Genomic DNA, 17,055 nt, shown 5'->3' with positions numbered 1-17,055 from the left:
GAAAAGACATGAAGACATGAGGGGCAGCATCCATGGGGTCAAAGGATTGTGAAGGTGGGGCACCGGAGGTAGGAAGTGGAAAGACGAGGGCATGGTCAGAGAGCAGCTGCATGGACTTGAGTTTGTGGGAGGTGGAGTTGTCTGCTGGTGTGCAACAAGCCACCCCAAACGTTGGCAGCTTAAAACAACATCAGTTTTATTATTCCTCCTGATTCTGTAGACCACCTGGAGGATCTTCTGTTCTACATGGGGTTACTGGGTCAGTCATCCAGTTGCATTCAGCCGGGAATTCACCTGAAGCACCTCAGTTTTCTTCTGAGTGGTTGTTGTCTAGGGCTTCCGCACAGAGCTGGGCAAGATGGCTTGACCTTCCTTACAGCATGAGGGCCGTGTTCTAAACGGCAAGTCCCAGTGTGCAAGCATTTTTTGGGTCTTTGCTTGAATCGTGCTTGCTAATGTCCAAAGCAAGTCACGTGGGCAAGACAAGAGTGCCTGTATGAGGGTTGCACAGAACAGCTTGAGTACTGGAGGTGTCCTCCCTGGGAGTTGACAATGTGGCACCCCCCACATTCCACCCTCTGGACCCTAATGATTTAAGTTTCTTCCACACAAAATCAGTCATCCCCCCCCAAAGCCAAAACACCAAACCTGTGGTCGTCAAGTTGATTGCGACTCATGCCAACCACGTGTTACAGAGTAGAACTGCTCCATAGTTTTTTTGGCTGTAATTTTTACACAAGTGGGGCCCAAGGGTCCGAGGCCGGCGGGAGGCGTGGGTCCGACTCTTTCTGTCCCAGTGCCACTGGGTGGGTGTGAACCACCAACCTTTAGGTTAGTCCAAAGCCAAACGAAACACATTGCCATTTAGGTTAGCAGTCAAATACACATTGTTTGCACCACCCAGGGACCTTCATCCCCACTAACACCTGCAAAGTGACCATCTTATTAAGGCATTAGGTTTGGAGTCCGACATCCTGTGATCTGTAACTGCTCTAGGTATGGGTGAAGCACCTGGCTGTGGCTCCTCCTGCTCTAGAGATATGCAAAGTAAAAGACAAGTTATCTGTCCCTGGTAACATTCAAAGGTGAGACATGGGAAAACTGCAGGAGATGTTCCCCTTAAAAAGGGGGAAGGCTCCCAGCAGCCACTGATCCATGAAAATGTTGAAATCCAACCAGACATATGACACCAGCCCCTAACTCTGGGGGCAGCAGAGCTGTCATCACGGCTAGTTGGCTTCCTGCAAGGGGTTCCCCGGTCCACTGTTTTCAGCGGTTCTGGCTTCCTCCTCTGGGCTCTTGGCTCTGCACCGAGTCATACTTCCGTTTCTATAGGAAATGGCCCATGTGTGGAGCTGAGTAGTTTCTCAGCCTACTTCTTGCCTGATTGTTTTTGTTAGTTGCCATTGAGTCAGCTACAACTTATAATGACCTTACATATAACAGAATGAAACATTGCCCGGTCCCGTGCCATCTTCATGACTGTTGGTATGTTTAACTCCGGTGTTATGGCTACTGTGTCAATCCATTTTATGGAGGGTTTCCCTCATTTCTGTGACCTTCTACTTTACCAACCATGATGTCCTTTTCTAGAGATTGGTCTTTCCTGATGATATGTCCAAACTAAGCGAGGCAAAGCATCACCATCCTCACTTAAAAAGGGTATTCTTATTGTATTTCTTGTAAGGTTGATTTGTTCCCTCTTCTGGCAGCTCACAGCATATTCAATATTCTTCACCAACGCCATAATTCAAAAGCATCAATTCTCCTTCCATCTTGCTTTTCCTTGTCCAGCTTTCATATGCACATGAGGCAATTAAAAAAGCCCATGGCTTGGGTCAGGTTCACCGTAGTAACCAAAGTGACATCTTTGCTTTTTAAAACTTTAAAGAGATTTTTACAGCGGATTTGCCCAATACAACCGGCATGGACATTGATTGTTCATCCAAATAGAACGAAATTGTTGATCACACTGATTTTTTTCCCTCAATTTATGATGATGTTTATTGATCCAGTTATGAGGATTTTCATTTTCTTCACATTCAGGTGTAACCAGGTTGAAAGATGTGGCCTTTGTCCTTCATCAGGAAGTACTTCAAGTCATCTTCATTTTCAGCAAGCAAGGTTGTGTCATTTGCATGTTGCAGGTTCTTAATAAGTCTTCCACAAATCCTAATGCCATGTTCGTCATATAGTCCTCCTTCCTGGCTTATTTGTTCAGCATACAGATTGAATAAAAAAGGCGTGTTAAAACAAAAATCATATTAAGCCAATAGATTGAAGTTTATTAAATATACAATTTGCAAATTGGAGTAACATTTTGACTAAAAAAAGAACCAAATCTGTTAATCTGTTGCCATTGAGTCCATTCCAATTCATAGCAACCCTATAACACAGAGTAGAACTGAGACAGGTAGGGTTAACTGTGCAGGCAGAACAAAACAGCTGTTAAAAGATTACCATCTAGAAGTTGGGTAAACAGGAACCACACCCTGTCAACATGAGATAGGACTGGGGCAGCCCGTGAATTACTATCTCCTTCTTAGTGTTTTTCTAGACCCCTCCTCCTGTCCAGGCTCCGCATGTGCAGATGAGCAGAGCGTGACTGCTGTTTGACCTTCCCTAGCCCTCCAAAGATGATGATGTAGTGCCAAAGATCTGTGTGCTTGTGCCATATCCCATAATAAGTGATGCCAAGGGCCGCCGAGAGGACTCCATCTTGAATATCAGCGGGTTCCATCTAATTAACCTAATCACTGGGTTCCAACCTAATTAACATGCACAGCCATTCTGATAAGTACCTGCCCCTTGAAAGAAGCCCACTAAATATTCATTACTCTATTGTCTCCACCAAACCCATATAAGCCCTAGCCTTGCTTCCCTTTTTGAGTCAGTCTTTTAGAGAGGCTTAGATCCCCGCTGGCTCCTTTTGCTTGACTCAAGCAAAATAAACCTTGCTGAAGACAAAGTTTGTCTTTCGCATATATTCTTACTTGGGAAAAGGCAAGGACCCTTTGTGTCAGATACGCGATTGGTAACAGAACTGCCCCATAGGGTTTCTGAGGAGCACCTGGTGAATTCAAACTGCTGACCCTTTGGTGGGGAGCTGTAGCCCTTAACCACTGCACCCACAGGACTCCAGATGTTTTGACTAGGGAATCAGAAATGGTCCTAAGATGAGAGATTCTCTATAGACCCCTGTACCTCTTATTGACATTGAAAAGGGCTGGGGAACAGTGGTTACATGACAATTTACCCTAAAACAGTTTGGAGTCACACCCTGGAGTTCCAGTTTCTTGAAATTGACTGCATATAGATAATTCTTCAAAAAAGCCCAATGCCTGAGGCAAAATGTCTCCACTAAGTCGCCTACTAAACTACTGTTTGACCTAAAGGTCACTTCAGGAAACCAGTTTCTTCAAGGCTCAAGTTTCGAAAGGACACTTTGGGGCAAATGGCCTGGGTGGGTCACCTCAACTCCATGGACCCCAGAAATTGGAATTCCAGAATTAAAATGTTTTCTCAGGTGGAAGGATGGTTGCAAACCTAAATGTGCACATAAAAGGCAAAAGTTAGTGTAATGGAGTATATTTACTGTGAGTAGATACAATTGGAATTGGGCAACTTTAACCTGAACATAGAAGGAAGACACTCCACTCTGAAGAGGTCATCGTCATGTTAATTTCTCAGGAGACAGCATCAGGGTTCCAGGCCATTGGAGATCTCCAGGACATGCCATGCATTTCCCAGTCAGACCCTGGGGCTCCTCTTCTTGGAAACTGGCTGCTCAAGATAATTCTTTAAAAGACCTCAATGCATAAGGGAAAAAGATCTCCACTAAGCTGCTTATGAGGCTATTGTTTGGCTTGAAAGTGACTTTAGGAAAACCATTCCTTAAAGGCTCAAGGTTCAAAAGGATACTTAAGGGTAGACGGCCTGGGTGGGTCACCTCAATTCCATGAACCAAAAATCTGGATTCCAGAAGAATCAAAATGGTTCTGTGATTTTCCCACCCTACCACATACCTACCTTTTCCGGTTTCAAACCACACAGTATCCCCTTGTTCTGTTCAAAGGACTGCTTCTTGATCCATGTACAGCTCTCACATAAGCACAATTAAGTGTTCTGGAATTCCCATTCTTCATTACATTATTCATCATTTGTTCAGATCCACACAGTCAAATACCTTTGCATAATTGATAAAACACAGGTAAACATCTTTCTGGTATTGTTTTCAGCCAAGATCCTTCCGACAACAGCCATGATATTCTTACCAATCGCCAATCTGACACAAAAGGTCCTTGCCCTTTCCTGAGTAAGAATACACACGAAAGACAAACTTTATCTTCAGCAAGGTTTATTTTGCTTGAGTCGAACAAAAGGAGTCAGCAGAGATCCAACCCTCTCTAAAAGACTGACTCAAAAAGTGAAGCAAGGCTAGGGTTTGGTGGAGATAACAGAGTAATGAATATTTAGTGGGCTTCTTTCAAGGGGTGGGTACTTCTCAGAATGGCGGTGCATGCTAATTAGTTTGTGTGCACCTCTGGAATCCAAGATGGAACCTGCTGATATTCAAGATGGAGTCCTCTCGGCAGCCCTTGACGTCACTTATTATGGGATATACTGCAAGTGCACTGATCTTTGGCACTAAGTCACTATCTTCGGAGGGCTAAGGAAGGTCAAACAGCAGTCACACTCTGCTCCTCTGTGTATGAGGAGCCTGCAAAGGAGGAGGGGACTAGAAAACACTAAGAAGGAGATAGTAATTCAAGGGTTGTTTCAGCTTTATCTCATGTTGACAGGGTGTGGTTCCTGTTTACCCAACTTTTCGATGGTAATCTTTTAACGGTTCTTTTGTTCCACCAGCACAGTTAACCCTAACTGTCTCATATCTATCTCTCCAGGTCCTCTTCTGAATCCAGCTTGAACTTTCAGGAGCTCCTTGTTGATGTAAGGCTACAGTCGTTTTGTAATTATCTTTAGCAAAATTTTGCTAGCGTGTGATATTAATGATATTGTTCCCCTTTTAAAAACTTTATGAATTTTCTGTGTATCAAATTATACCTCACTTCTTCATACCAAAGCCAGGTACCACAAATATCGAGAAGGCCCCTCTCTCCTGTAAGCTACAAACCAGAGGCTGTGGGACAATGACTCTTAAGATTTTTAGAAGCCCTTTTGTATGTCTTCAAGGGCCTAGGGGGACCCGGAAATATTTCAGAGGTTTTAGCAAGGGATATTATAGCCACACGCTTGATTTTTACCCCTGAGGTTGTATTTTAATGCCAGTACCCTGAATTTGATATTTACTCTGAGGCCATTTCTTAAGAACCTTTCGCTACCTGGAGGGGCTGAGAGTGAGGGTGCTTTTTTTCCCCTCCCCAACTCAACAAGACCTGTGTTGGAACTCTTTAACTTCTGCTTGAACTTTTCCTTTTTTAATTCATCTCTCTTGTCTTTCTCCCACTTTATCATGAACGGCTGAAAGAAGCCAACTGGCCCTTTGAAACTTCTGCTAGGGAATCTCCTTAATCAGCCCACAAGTTAATTAGGTACATTTTCTGTCTTCCATGTTACCAGTCTGTATTAGTTATTTAGTGCTGCTATAACAGAAACACCCGCAAGTGGATGTTTATTCTTTCACAGGTTAGGAGGCTAAAAATCTAAATTCAGGACACTAGCTTTAGGGGAAGGCTTTCTCTGTCGGCTCTGGGGGAAGGTCCTTGTTTCCTTTCAACATCTGTGGGCCCAGCATTCCTTAGAGATCTCCACGTGTCTTAGCATCAATCTTTCTGAGTCTAGGAGGTTCATGGTACAGGTACCCTGGTCCAAAGGACACACTCTACTCCTGGCTCTTCTTTCTTGCTGGTAGTGAGGTCCCTCTCTTCTCTACTCCCTTCTCTCTCCTTTTATCTTATAAAAGATGTGACTCAAGCAAGGGTGTGACTTTAGCACAGGCAAGTGACTCAAGATACAGCCCACGCTAATCCTGCCTCATTAACATAGAGTGGTTTAGGATTTAACAATACTGGGAATCATGGCCTAACCAAGTTGACATATATTTTTCTGGGACACGATTCAATCCATGACACAGTCTCACCAATTTTTCCACCAAGAGATAACATGGTTCACTGTTTCTCCAGCCTACAGTAGCAGGCTCATGGACCTTCCAGCACCCTCCTGCTGCCTGGCCCGAAAGTCAATGCTACATTTAATATTTTGTTATGGTAGTTTCTCACTTGTAAGTACCAATTTCTATTTCAGTTTTTATCACTGCATAGCAAGCTACTCTAAAATTTAGTAGCTGTCTTAGTTATCTAGTGCTGCTATAACAGAAATACCATAAGTGGATGGCTTTAACAAAGAACAGCCCCATAGAGTTTCCAAGGAGCTCCTGGTGGATTTGAACTGCTGACCTTTTGGTTAGCAGCTGTAGCTCTTAAACCACTATGCCACCAGGGTTTCCTCTCACAGTCTAGGAGGCTAGAAATCCAAATTCAGGGGCATAGGGATTGGAGAAAGACTCATTAACAACCTGTGTTATGCAGATGATACAACCTTCCTTGCTGAAAGTGAAGAAGACTTGAAGCACTTACTGATGAAGATCAAAGACCACAGCCTTCAGTATGGATTACACCTCAACATAAAGAAAACAAAAATCCTCACAACTGGACCAGTGAGCAACATCATGATAAATGGAGAAAAGACTGAAGTTGTCAAGGATTTCATATTACTTGGATCCACAATCAACAGCCATGGAAGCAGCAGTCAAGAAAAAAAAAGACACATTGCATTGGGTAAATCTGCTGCAAGAGACCTCTTCAAAGTGCTGAAGAACAAAGATGTCACCTTGAAGACTAAGGTGCGCCTGACCCAAGCCATGGCAGTTTCAATCGCTTCATGTGCGTGTGAAAGCTGGACAATGAATAAGGAAGACTGAAGAAGAATTGATGCCTTTGAATTGTGGTGTTGGCGAAGAATATTGAATATACCACGGGCTGCAGAAAGAACGAACAAATCTGTCTTAGAAGAAGTACAGCCAGAGTGCTCCTTAGAGGCAAGGATGGCGAGACTGCATCTTATATACTTTGGACATGTTGTCAGGAGGCATGAGTCCCTGGAGAAGAACATCATGCTTGGCAGAGTACAGGGTCAGCAGAAAAGAGGAAGACCCTCAATGAGGTGGATTGACACAGTGGCTGCAACAATGAGCTCAAACATAACAACGATTGTAAGGATGGTGCAGGACTGGGCGGTGTTCCGTTCTGTTGCCTAGGGTCGCTATGAGTTGGAACCAACTTGAGGGCACCTAACAACAACAGCTCCAGGGGAAGTCTTTCTGTTTCTTATTGGCTCTGGGGGAAGGTCCTTCTCATCAGTCTTCCCCTGGACTAGGAGCTTCTCATCACAGGTACTCCAGGTCCAAAGAATGTGCAGTACTCCTGGCTGTGCTTTCTTGGTGGTATGAGGTGCCGATGTCTCTGCTTGATTCTCTGTTTTATATATCAAAAGAGATTGGCTTAAGACAAGATCTAATCTTGTAGATTGCGTCTTGCCTCATTAACATCAAAGAAGTAGGATTTACAACACAGAGGAAAATCACACCAGATGAGAAAACGGTGGACAATCACACAATACTGGAAATCATGATCTAGCCGAGCTACTAATCGCTAAGCCACCAGGGTTTCCACTTTGGAAGAGTGGAAGTGAATTCCCCCGGCTGAGTGTCCTTCTCTACTGATAAGCTTCCTGCGCAAAGCAAGCTGAGAAAAAATTCTACAGAAGTAGTTTAAAAGACTTGGGTTGTTAGTAAACAAAGAGTATTCCAGCCCAACTTTTGGAGTCAGTAGACCTCTATCAGCAGGGGTGTTTGTTTTAGATTCTCTTTGATTTGCATGGTTCTATTTTTCCAAACCAAGATGAGTTTCATTATGTATAATCTTCATAATGACCAATATTATTCAGCTCTGACGAAAAAACAAAACTACAAAAAAACAGAATGACAAAATATATGTAAAACTTAAACAACTGTTTTGCTTAAGCAATTCACTTAGTACCCTATCAGACTCAAATTTTGGAGAGCCTTTATGTGTTCTGAAGGAAAACAAAGTAAGGATTAATCATGTAGCCTAGAGTAGTAACTGATGAGGGAAGGCCTTAACTAGGGCCAGGAGCCGGAGGGACAGGGCGCCCAATATATTCTGCAGAAACATGTTTTGCACATATGAATAAATGTGCAGTTGCATTTAAAACACAAACAAAAACAAACCAGATTCTGGTCCTCCTTGTCTCAAAGCCATCCGCACCATCCCCCCATGTGGCAGCGAGGTCATCTGTCCCTACAGCTTCGGACCCCGGCGCCCTCCCTGCCCCCGGGCTTGGCACTTGCTGCTCAGGTGCGCCCATAGCTTCAGGGCTGGATCCTCCAAGGCTAGGCAGCGCGGTGCACACAGCAGGCTCGGCTGGCACACCTGCGGGACAAGCGACCTCAAAGCCTCTGGCAAGAGGGGGACGCTGGCCAAGAGTCAGTAGGGCGCCCGGACAGGGGTCCGCCGGGGAGCGGAGGAAGGGTCAGCGAGGTGCCGGGGCTGGGGTCGCCGGGGAGCGGGGTAAGGGTCGGCGAGGTGCCCGGGGAGGGGTCTGCCGGGGAGCGGGGTGGGGTCGCCGGGGAGCGGGGTAAGGGTCGGCGAGGTGCCCGGAGTGGGGTCGCCGGGGAGCGGGGTAAGGGTCGGCGAGGTGTCCGGGGTGGGGTCGCAGGGCCTCCCGCGGTGGGGTCGCCGGGGAGCGGGGTAAGGGTCGGCGAGGTGCCCGGGGTGGGGTCGCCAGGGAGCGGGGTAAGGGTCGGCGAGGTGCCCGGAGTGGGGTCGCCGGGGAGCGGGGTAAGGGTCGGCGAGGTGCCGGGGGTGGGGTCGCAGGGCCTCCTGGGGTGGGGTCGCCGGGGAGCGGGGTAAGGGTCGGCGAGGTGCCGGGGGTGGGGTCGCAGGGCCTCCCGCGGTGGGGTCGCCGGGGAGCGGGGTAAGGGTCGGCGAGGTGCCCGGGGTGGGGTCGCCAGGGAGCGGGGTAAGGGTCGGCGAGGTGCCCGGGGTGGGGTCGCCGGGGAGCGGGGTAAGGGTCGGCGAGGTGCCCGGAGTGGGGTCGCAGGGCCTCCCGCGGTGGGGTCGCCGGGGAGCGGGGTAAGGGTCGGCGAGGTGTCCGGGGTGGGGTCGCAGGGCCTCCCGCGGTGGGGTCGCCGGGGAGCGGGGTAAGGGTCGGCGAGGTGCCCGGAGTGGGGTCGCCGGGGAGCGGGGTAAGGGTCGGCGAGGTGCCCGGGGTGGGGTCGCCAGGGAGCGGGGTAAGGGTCGGCGAGGTGCCCGGGGGCGCGGTTACGGGGTCGCCCGAGGGAGAGGTCCGCGGGCGTCAGGGCCGGGGCGGCGATCGCGGATCCCGGCGGCCCGTCCTCCCCCGCGCGCGGCGTCCTCTGGACACCCCCGGCCTTCCGTGACGCGCTTCCGTCTATTCTCGCGGGGCCCGGGGCGGGGCGCGAGGGTCCCGAGCGGCAGCTGGGGAGGGGCGGGCGGCGCACGCCGGCTGCGGCCGCGGGGAGGCTCCAGTTGCGCAGCTCGGGGCGCGTCTGGGGCCGAGAGCCGAGCGTACGCCCCGCCCCGCGGCCCCGCCCCGGGTCCCGCCCAGCGACCCCGCCCCCAGCGGCCCCGCCCCCGACAGGTGAGCCGGCCGCGCCTCCCGGGGCAGCAGGGGGCGCCCGTGCGCCCAACCCCGCCAGCCGCGCCGGACGCAAAGCTGCTGAGCTCGGCCCGGGCCGGGGGCGGGTCGGCGGGCGGGCGGGCGGGCGGCGGGGCGGCGGCCTCGGAGCGCTGCCGGGCGGCGGGCTGTAGTGCGCTGCCGGCCCGGCGCGGGCTCGCAGCATGGGGCGCCTGCAGCTCTTCGAGATCCGCCTGAGCCATGGCCGCGTCGTCTACAGCCCGGGGGAGCCGCTGGTCGGGGCCGTGTGCGTGCGCCTGGGCGCGCCTCTGCCCTTCCGAGGTGGGCACCGGCCGGCGGGGCTGCGGGGGTCCCCTCGCGGGTGGGCCGGGCGGCCTCAGGTGGTCGCGTCCGCACCTGGGGCGGCTGGGCGGGGCGCCCGGGACCCCGGAAGCGGCGGCGGTGCCTGCCGGCCGGGGACGCGCGTTGCGGATGCGCCGCCCTGCCCCGGCCTGAGCGCCAGCCGGGGGGACGGCTCGGGTGTGGCCGGCCGCCCCGCGCAGACCGCCGGGTGTTTGGCCGGGGGCTGCCGCCAGGCGGGGCGGGGCGGGGAGACCCCGGTGGCCCAGCCCGCCGCATCTGCCTCTTCCTCTCCTTGCTGCCCGGGGGCGGCCAGAGCCGCGGGCTGGGGTGTGGAGGCTCCCCATCTGGCCTAAGGTCACTCTGATTCATTTCCGCTTGGGGTTTCCCTGTCGGGGCACTTAAGGTCTGCTGCCACCCGCATCTTTTGGGCCTCCTCACCTGTAACCTGGCTCACTCTCCGGCTCCCTAGCCTGCCCGCCCAGGATCTTGCTCAGGCCCCTCTTTTCCAGGACAGTCCTGCCCCGAATGTGCGGCCTCCCGCAGGGCCCTCCTTGACTCCTGCCCTGGCTTCCCCTGCCAACTGGGAGGACCTCGCCCATGCCCACCTCCCCCTGGCCTCTGGCGCAGCCTGGCACCAGGGAGCTGAACCTGAGCCCTCCAGGCCAGTCCCTGTGGCGGTGCTGTCTCCTCTTTCACAGACATCTGGGACTTTGGGACTAGGGATTGGGTTGCCGCGGCAGCCCTTGCTAGGGCTCTTGGAGGTGCTGGCCTTGTTTGCCCATCCAAACTGCGGCCCTGTACCAGGCCCTGAGGGCAGGGTGGGCAGAGCTGCCGCCAAGAGGGTGCACCTGTGGCCCTGGCTGCCTGATTCTGGCCTGAGCCGAGGGTAGCTTGGGCATCCCTGCATGGCTCTCTCCACCTTCACTTACTCTCAGAGCCTCCTGGGGCAGTTGGCCCATCTGGACCTCCGTGTGGCCCTTGCCACCATGTGGTGTGAGGCTCCCAGCCCTGTTGGGTCTCGTCGTTATGATCTGATGTCTCCCTAACTACTTCCCTGGCAGGAGTTGGGAGTTTGGGGTGGCAGTTACCACAGGGCCAGAGGCAGTGGGGCTACCCGCTGGGGCGCACGCACAAGGGCACATGCACAGAGCCATGCCAGGTGAGATCTGGGGGATGGGAGTGGAAGGCTCTTGGCTGACCACAGTCAAGGGGCCATCTGGGCCCTGTGTGGGGTCCTGGGGTAGGGTGAAGGTGAATTACTTGGGGCCACAGAAAGCTGCAAAAGTGGCAGCCGGTGCTCTCTGAGTGGGGGAGGAGGAGGAGGACTCCCAATCGGGCCAGAAACCTGATTATTTCGGCTACAGAAGACCCGGTGGAGCACCAGGTGCTGAGGCCACTTCGGACTTCCTCTGATACTTCCTGGTATGCAAAGGGGAGGGCCACCTGTTTTTCCCTCATTCGCTTGATGCCTCTTGAGCGCCTGCTCAGTGCCAGTGAGGTCGTGGTGAGGCCCTCTGTCCCAGGAGAAACATCAAGGAAGGGAGAGCCGGATGCCTGCAGGGTGGGGGCTCCGAGTTGCTCACTAAATGCTTGTTGAATGAATGGCCCTGATGGTGCTGCAGAAGGAGTTGCTCTTGGAGCCCAGGCCAGACCCTACCCAAGGTTGGTAGTTGGTCAGGTGGGGGCTGCCCAAATTCTGGCTCTCGGGGTGGGCAAGGGAGGATGCCCCCAGCACCGCCAGTCTTCCCCGAGCTCCCTTCGTGGGACACTTGCTATTCTACCCACTCTCCATGTTTGGGTAATTAATCCTCATCGCTACCTGGGAGGTGGGAGGACTGGGTCAAGAGGAAAGCAGGTGTTCCAGGAGCAACTCTTGTGACACAAGCAACATCGAGATCAAAAGAGTCAGAGTGATGGCAAACCTTTCAGAAAGGCTGCAGCGCTCTCCACCAACAGACACCTGCCGGGTTGGTGCAATCTCTCGTGATAACCCTATACTGTCAGGGAACACTTAAAGGCTAGATGGCGTGGCTCGGTGCGAGGACGCCGCGTGCCTCCTGGAGCAGATGCTTAACTCCCTTTGCTGGGTAGGGGCAACAGGGCTGCAGGGTCACTAGTGAAGAGTGACTTAACCGTTATCATCAAAAAGGCAGAGGAAGTCTGGCTCTTCGATGCAGTAACTGCCACTGAATCGCCCAGTCCTGCCACCACCCCTGAAGGACAGTTTACTGGGGTCTCAGGCCTGGTTTCCTGCCCCCTTTGCCACCACCCTCAGCAGAGTGGCTGGTTTTCTTAGGCCAGCTGTGTCATCCTGAAGAGGCTGCAGTAGTCCCTGGCATCTAGTCTCCAAAATCTGTGTTCCCCCTAAGAGCAAAGACCCCTCCTAAAACCTCCGATAGGTCCCCCTCATTTCTTGAGCAGGACCATGTTGCAGGAACCCGATTAATCCAGCGGTTTGGGCAGGGAAAACTGTGGCCACTGCAATGGACCCAGAGCAGTGAAAACTGACTCCCTGGGGATTCTCCCAGGCTGACCTGAGGAAGCAGCAGGCCTTCTGTGGGAAAGACCTTTGCCTTTGCCCTACACCCCCCCATTTTTCCCCTAGCAGGGGAGAGAGGACAGCAGGGCAGGTTCCACCACAGGACAACAGGTAGGGCTGCTTGTTCAGCAGGGTGTCCCGTAGGACCTTGGTGTGTGTGTAAAACGGGGCTCTTGGCATGGGGGTTTGGCATGTTGGTGTTTTTATCTGGTTGGCTTTTCTGGGGTCAGGTGCGCATAACTCATTTACCTGATGCTGGGAGCTGGGTCCTCTGCTATTGGTGGACACCCGGGTATACCTAGCTTGTTGGTGTCACAGTGGTGGTGTGTGTGGCTCTGTGGGTGAATGGGTATGATCTCCTGGGGGAAGTGTGTGCGCGGATCTTCCCCAGAGCCCCAACCACCTACACTTTGACCGGCAGCGTAAGGGCGTGTCTCCTTCCTCCTCTCCAACACAAATCAAAATATTTGACTTTTGCCAACCTGATGGTTTAAAGTGGTAAACCCTTTGAGTTTTCCCTGATTTCCAGTGAGGTTGGACACCTGCTAACAAGTCACTTCTAGACTGAGAGACCTAGGACAACCACTCTCTAACATCTCATGATATTGTGGGTGAGGCAGTCACACATGGTGGGCTGGTGGCTTTTCAGCTCCATGTGCCATTGACAGGGTTGCTTGATGGCGTCAAACTGGCCCTAGGCTGGTCTCTGTGGATCTCAGTGGCCACAGGCCAGCCAGGTGCACGGGGGTGTAGTGTGACCTCTCAGTGGGGGACTGTCAGAGACAGCATCTCCAGTCCTCCTGTCTCCTTTGGAGCTGCCTGTTTGTGCCCGCCTGTCTTTCTCCTGGGCTGCCAGTTTGTCAGAGTGGCCCTGGTGCACCAGATCTCCAGGGTGGGAACAGTTCCAGGCCTCCTCCTGGGAGGGGATGGCTGAAGGAACGTAGATTCAAAACCAGGGTCGAGGTCGCACGGTGGGGCTGAGCTGGAGAAGAGGCCGAGGCTTGCCCCTGGTGGCGCCAAGGAGAGGCAGAGGGCAGTGCAGTGGGAAGCCAGGGTCTCTCTGGGTCAGGGGCGTGGGTTTAGTAGGAGCGTGTGGTAGAGCCACCTGGGGGCTGAGGATAAACCCAGGGTTACAGATGCAGCTGGGTGGGAGGAAGCCGTGGGTTGGTGATTGATAGGAGGCCTGGGTGGCCAGGTGAGGCCTGGCTGGGAGGCCGTGGAAAGGCTGGTATGGCTCACTCCTAGTCCTGGGCGCTTGGGACACCAGTGAACTTCCTGCCTGGTAGCTCTGTCAGGAGGGTGTCAGCCTAGTCACCTTCCCCTGACCTGACCTTGTCAAGTCTGGGAGAAGAGCCAGGCAGGGAGGCTGAAGTCTTTGGACTTGACTCAGTGCTATCTGGGGAGAGTGGGTGGATTGGCAGGGCTCCCTGTCACTGTGCGCCCACCCGGTGCTCTGGTGATTCAGTCCGTTCTCCCTCGTCCAGCCTTGGCCTGCTGACTGCAGTGGGCCCTGGTGCACATCTACTGGATGGAGGAATTCAAGGTCCTGACTGCAGAGCAGGGGTCCTGGGTAGCCACTGCAACAAATGGCCCCTGGGCCTGGGCACACCCCCCAGTGGGGGCAGGGCTGAGGACTGAGTCATCTGTGAGGTGGAAAATCTGCCCTCCTGGGCAGTACTGGCCAGGAAGCCAGGGTGGCGAGACAGCTGAGGAGCAGCATCTGCCCAGGCAGGTCTGACCACATTCCCGTAGCAGGCCTGCTGGCAGCTTCCTGCTGGGGGAGGGGGACCTCCCAGCCTAACTGACTCTGTGAGGCAGCATAAAGGTGGGGTCAGAGGTCAGCTGTGCCTCAAGCACTCCTGAGGACAGCTGGATTTTCACAGGTTGAGGGGGCCTAGATATGACTTGGGAGCCAAGATCATCATGTGTGAGGTGGCCAAGGGGGCATCTGGGCAGCTGTCAGGGCCCCTGTTGCCCTGGACTGCAGGACAGACGTTAACTGTCTATCAGGTCCCTTGCCACCTCTGCTCCCTGGGAGCATCCCAGGAGGCGGGGTGGGCAGGAAGTGACCCTGAAGGGGGGCTGCCTAGCTCTGGGGTGCTGTCTGCCTGCCTGGATTGCTGTGGTAGAGATGGGCCCAGGCCAGTGGCTGGGGCTCATAGCCACCCCCTATTGCAGCCATCCGGGTGACCTGCACAGGGTCCTGCGGGGTTTCCAGCAAGGTCAACGATGCCGCATGGGTGGTGGAGGAGGGCTACTTCAACAGCTCCCTGTCACTGGCAGACAAGGGTGAGTCTAGGGGCAGTCCTGCTTGGGGCTGGGTGGCTGAAGGAGTCAGCTTCCCTGCAGACTCCAAAGGAGCTGGTCACTGCAGAGCTCTGACCCCTGGTGCAGCCTGATTCACCCCCAACACACTGACCTGTTCAGCCGAGCTCTCTTCCCTTGTTCTTTGCCCAGGCCATGGCCCCGTGCTTTGTGCTCTGGAGGCATGTGCGTAGCTCACGGCAGCGGTGAGAGAAGGGCACGTGTCTGCTGCCGGCTGGAAGGAAAGGCCAGCCTGAGCCTACGGCCCCTCCTCACCACCCCTCCGTCCTGTCTCTGCAGGGAGCCTACCCGCTGGCGAGCACACCTTCCCCTTCCAGTTCCTGCTTCCTGGTGAGAGCCCAGCCTGGCAGGGGCCTCGGGGTGATGATGTGGGTCCTGGGAGGGGACCTACAGGACAGGAGGCAGCCTGGTGCCAGCGTGTGCTCTCCACCCCTAGCCACAGCACCCACGTCCTTTGAGGGGCCTTTCGGGAAGATTGTGCACCAGGTGCGGGCCACCATTGACACGCCACGCTTCTCCAAGGACCACAAGTGCAGCCGGGTCTTCTATATCTTGAGTCCACTGAACCTCAACAGCATCCCTGACATCGAGGTGAGGGAGGAATGGGGCAGGCACAGCTGCTGGCCACGGAAGGCAGACGGGATCTGGAGGGGCAGCGGTTCTGTCCCCAGCTGGCCGTGCTTGCATCCAGAGCAGGGCAGGGGTGTTGCAGGGCTGAGTGGGCCCAGCCTGCCCACTCACGAACTCTTCCCCACTCTCCCTCCCAAGCAACCCAATGTGGCCTCGGCCACGAAGAAGTTCTCCTACAAGCTGGTGAAGACAGGGAGCGTGGTCCTCACGGCCAGCACCGACCTCCGAGGCTACGTGGTAGGGCAGGTGTTGCGGCTGCAGGTTGACATCGAGAACCAATCGGGCAAGGACACAGGCCCTGTGGTGGCCAGTCTGCTGCAGGTCAGAGCCCACACTGGCCCCCCTGGGCTCTCCGGTGGGCTGGGTGGGGGGCTGGTGGTGGCCCTATGGGCTCACAGGCCGATCCTCCCCAGAAAGTATCCTACAAGGCCAAGCGCTGGATCTATGATGTGCGGACCATTGTGGAGGTGGAGGGTGCCGGGGCCAAGGCCTGGAGGCGCTCTGAGTGGCAGGAGCAGATCCTGGTGCCAGCACTGCCCCAGTCTGCCCTGCCAGGCTGCAGCCTCATCCACGTGGATTACTACCTGCAGGTGCTGGGTGGCGATGGCAGCGGGTTGACATCAGGGGGTGGACACAACCTCTGGCCTCAACCACTCAGTGCCCCTCTCCCTCCAGGTCTCCCTGAAGGCCCCAGAGGCCAGTGTGACACTCCCAGTCTTCATTGGTAACATTGCTGTGAACCACGCCCCGCTGAGCCCCCTGCCAGGTCCGGAGTCACCAATGTCTCAGGTGGTGCCCTCAGCGCCGCCCCAGGAGGAAGTGGAGGCCGAGGCTGTGGCCAGCGCTCCCCTCTTAACGGACCCCACCATCACCCTGTCTACCAAGAGTCACTCGCAGCCACTGCCGCCTTCCCCCTTCAGGGCTGCGTCTGGCGTCCCCGAACTCTGTGCTCAGGTCCGCAGCCCCGCGTCCCACCCTCTGCCCCCTCCCTTGTGCATCTCCACGGGTACCACAGTCCCCTACTTCACGGACGGCCCTGGGGGGCCGGTGCCTGCCACCAGCACCCAGATCTTACTGCCGGAGTACAGCTCGTGGGGCTACCCCCATGGTGAGTTGGGGGCCGGACACGTACCGGGCGGGGGCGCCTCCCGGGACCTGTGCAGACCTTGTTCTCTCCCCGCAGAGGCCCCGCCGTCCTACGAGCAGAGCTGTAGCCACACGGACCTCGGCCTGAGCCCCCAGAGCTGACTGCCCTCTCGCCGCCTTCTCAGGCCACAGGCGGGCCCAAGTTCTCGTGCCTTCTCCCTGGCTCTGCCGGCCCACTCAGGACCCTCGGCTGCTGGCTACGCCTCCCAGTCCCCGTCCCGGACCAGCCCCGCATGGCCCCTCCCTGGGCCAGCCTGCGCTGGGGCGCAGAGAGCACGACCTGGAGACTGGTGTAAATAAAGAGCTTTATTTCCAGAGCTGCGCAGAGGCGGGCCTGGGGGAGGGCAGGGCGGCACTGCTGGCCAGCGCCCCAC

General features: G+C 54.8%; 2 protein-coding genes across 5 annotated transcripts; one reads left to right on the top strand and one right to left on the bottom strand.

The window, feature by feature from the left end:
* Positions 1-8,488: 8,488 nt before the first annotated feature.
* LOC126083094 (basic proline-rich protein-like) lies at positions 8,489-9,904 on the bottom strand. The gene has a single exon (XM_049896436.1). It carries the CDS (start codon positions 9,902-9,904, stop codon positions 8,489-8,491), a length of 1,416 nt encoding a protein of 471 aa, XP_049752393.1.
* ARRDC1 (arrestin domain containing 1) lies at positions 9,835-17,038 on the top strand. Of its 4 annotated transcripts, XM_049896240.1 has the most exons (11): positions 9,932-10,020; positions 10,551-12,008; positions 12,570-12,691; positions 14,759-14,869; positions 15,038-15,090; positions 15,185-15,235; positions 15,342-15,496; positions 15,674-15,856; positions 15,949-16,125; positions 16,211-16,643; positions 16,719-17,038. In XM_049896240.1, the coding sequence occupies exons 2-11, from the start codon at positions 11,955-11,957 to the stop codon at positions 16,781-16,783; spliced, it is 1,404 nt and encodes a 467-aa protein (XP_049752197.1). In that variant the 5' UTR covers positions 9,932-10,020; positions 10,551-11,954; the 3' UTR covers positions 16,784-17,038. The 4 variants fall into 4 exon arrangements, with proteins under 4 accessions (XP_049752201.1, XP_049752197.1, XP_049752196.1 ...); XM_049896239.1 differs by lacking the exon at positions 9,932-10,020 and having other exon boundaries at positions 10,029-12,008; XM_049896245.1 differs by lacking the exons at positions 9,932-10,020; positions 12,570-12,691 and having other exon boundaries at positions 10,029-12,008; positions 16,719-17,032.
* Positions 17,039-17,055: the final 17 nt, after the last annotated feature.

The sequence above is a fragment of the Elephas maximus genome, chromosome 9 (assembly GCF_024166365.1).
Source record: "Elephas maximus indicus isolate mEleMax1 chromosome 9, mEleMax1 primary haplotype, whole genome shotgun sequence".
NCBI lineage: Eukaryota > Metazoa > Chordata > Mammalia > Proboscidea > Elephantidae > Elephas > Elephas maximus.
This window is presented reverse-complemented; position numbering and strand designations above follow the sequence as displayed.